At 46.0% G+C, this 2206-nt stretch overlaps 1 protein-coding gene across 1 annotated transcript in view; it reads left to right on the forward strand.

Annotated features, from left to right (window-relative positions):
• LOC116078684 (C-type lectin domain family 10 member A-like) overlaps positions 1 to 833 on the forward strand; it is a 4596-nt gene extending 3763 nt beyond the window's left edge. The window contains exons 5-7 of the mRNA XM_031354031.1: positions 5 to 82; positions 164 to 270; positions 422 to 833. Of these exons, the coding sequence (XP_031209891.1) occupies positions 5 to 82; positions 164 to 270; positions 422 to 578 (342 nt within the window). The 3' untranslated portion in view covers positions 579 to 833. The remainder of the gene's footprint in view (positions 1 to 4; positions 83 to 163; positions 271 to 421) is intronic.
• The last annotated feature ends 1373 nt before the right edge of the window (positions 834 to 2206 follow it).

A 2206-nucleotide genomic window follows, 5' to 3' on the forward strand; every position in this document is an offset into this window, starting at 1 on the left:
TCAGAAGTCCTGGCCTGAAGCTGACAAGTACTGTCAGCTGGAGAATTCTCACCTGGTGGTGGTCAACTCCCTGGAGGAGCAGGTGATGCCCTGCCCGAGTAGGCTCTTTTCAGGAGGCTTTCTGGTCTAAGGGAGAAGTTACCATGCCGTTTTCTTTCTTTAGAATTTTCTACAGAGTCGCTTCAACAATATGGTCACTTGGATCGGCCTAACGGACCAAAATGGGCCCTGGCGATGGGTGGATGGGACTGACTTTGAGAAAGGCTTTAAGTGAGTGTGTGTGGTACATTTGCCCTGGTCTAGTGGCCTTTACCTGGGACTACCTCTTCTTCCAAGGCTCTGGCCCTGGGGTAGGTGGTGGAATCTGGGGATATGGCTTAGAGTCTGGTTTCTGGAGGCTGACATCTGTGTTTGTTTATAGGAACTGGGCCCCAGAGCAGCCAGATAACTGGGATGGACACAAGCTGGGAGGAGGGGAGGACTGCGCCCAGTTCACCTCAGGTGGTCCCTGGAATGATGATGCCTGCCAGAGGACCTTCCGCTGGATCTGCGAGATGGAGCTGGTCAAGGATAGCTAGGAGCTCTCTCCAAGTAATTTATTTCTTCAGTGGCTTCAGCTGCTCAAGCCTGGAGTTTGGAATCCTCCTACCTGGTCTCAACATTATTAGGAATTTTTTTTCCAAGAACTTTAAGGCAAAGAGAAAAGATTGTGTGTGAGCTGGGTGGCACAGTGTTTGGAAGAATGAGGTCATTGAAATCTGCGATAGTTTTACCCTGTGCAGCTTATTGTAGGCAACTTTTGAATGTAACAAAAATTAAAGACTTTTTGTTGATTTTGCTTTGTTTTATTCTTATCAAAATTGGGTAATAAGATGAAAAACCATATAGACCACAATCTAACATTTATCCTCTTTGACTGAGTAAAAGCAAATGTGAGGGGGTAACTGGGTTTCTCCAAAAGATTTATAAAAGACAAATTAATCAAAGCTCTGCTTGAGTTCCTGAAAGCTCCACGTTCAGCAACTGTGTGGGGGTCTATTATCACATTGTTAAGAAAAGTGTAGAGCTAGGATAATGGTGTCTCATGCCTGTAATTTCACTCCCTGGAAGGCAGAGGCATGAGGACCACCACCAGTCTGGGCTACACAGTAAGTTCCAGGTCAGCTAGGGCTACATGGTGAGACACCATCTCAAAACGAAAACAAGAAGGACCTTTGTAAAATCATGGGAAAAGGAAAAGCTGAGAGTTGTCAGTTCTGTGTTCGAATCACTGAAAGAAGATGGTGGAGACGTACCTTGTAAGAATTGTGTTCTGAGTTGGTTTGAGTGCTCAGCAGGCAAAGGGGCCTGCTGCCAAGCCTGAAGACCTAAGTGTGAACCCTGGCACCCACATGGTGAAAGAAGAGAACCAAGTCATGCATGTTGTCCTCTGATCTACACACATACACACACCTGCACACACACACACACACACACACACACACACACACACACACACACAGACTGTTCTGACAGAGGATCTCAAGAGCTCTTTGGACTCCTCCATGCCTCTAAAGGATATATAGCCACAGTTAAGAATCCATTGCTGCAAACCCATTTTTCAGTCTTATTCTTTTCGTGGTATTTTGTTTTGCAACGGAGTCTCTCTATATAACCCTGGATGACCTAGAACTCCCTGTGTAGACCAAGCTAGCCTTCAATTCATAGGTATCTACCTGCCTCTGCCTTAAAAGTGTGTACCTTCATGCCTGGCTGATTTCATGCATCTTTTTGTTCCTAAATCCTATATGTGAATCTGAGCACTGGTGCCTGTGGAGCCCAAAAGAGGGTGGATCCCTAGGAAATGGGATTGCCTTCTGTGGGTGGTGGGAACTGAACTTAGGTCTTCTGAAGAAGAATTCTTCACACACCCTTAAATGCAGCTACCTCTACAGCTCCTATAGACACTCTTTAATATCATGTAATCCCATGTCTGTTCCTGGGGTTATCTAATAGGCTGTTGTATTATTGCGGGGTAGGCAAACGCCTGCTTATGTCTTTGCATCGTGTATATGCAGTTCACACAGAGGCCAGAAGAGAGTGCTAAATCCCCTGGGACTGGAACTGTAGGTAGCGGGTAACTGCCATGTAGGTGCATGGAGACCTGGTCTTCCACAAGATTAGCCAGAGCTCTTAACAGTCATCTCTTGAGCCCCTATTTTTGTTT

Source organism: Mastomys coucha, unplaced genomic scaffold (assembly GCF_008632895.1).
Source record: "Mastomys coucha isolate ucsf_1 unplaced genomic scaffold, UCSF_Mcou_1 pScaffold5, whole genome shotgun sequence".
NCBI lineage: Eukaryota > Metazoa > Chordata > Mammalia > Rodentia > Muridae > Mastomys > Mastomys coucha.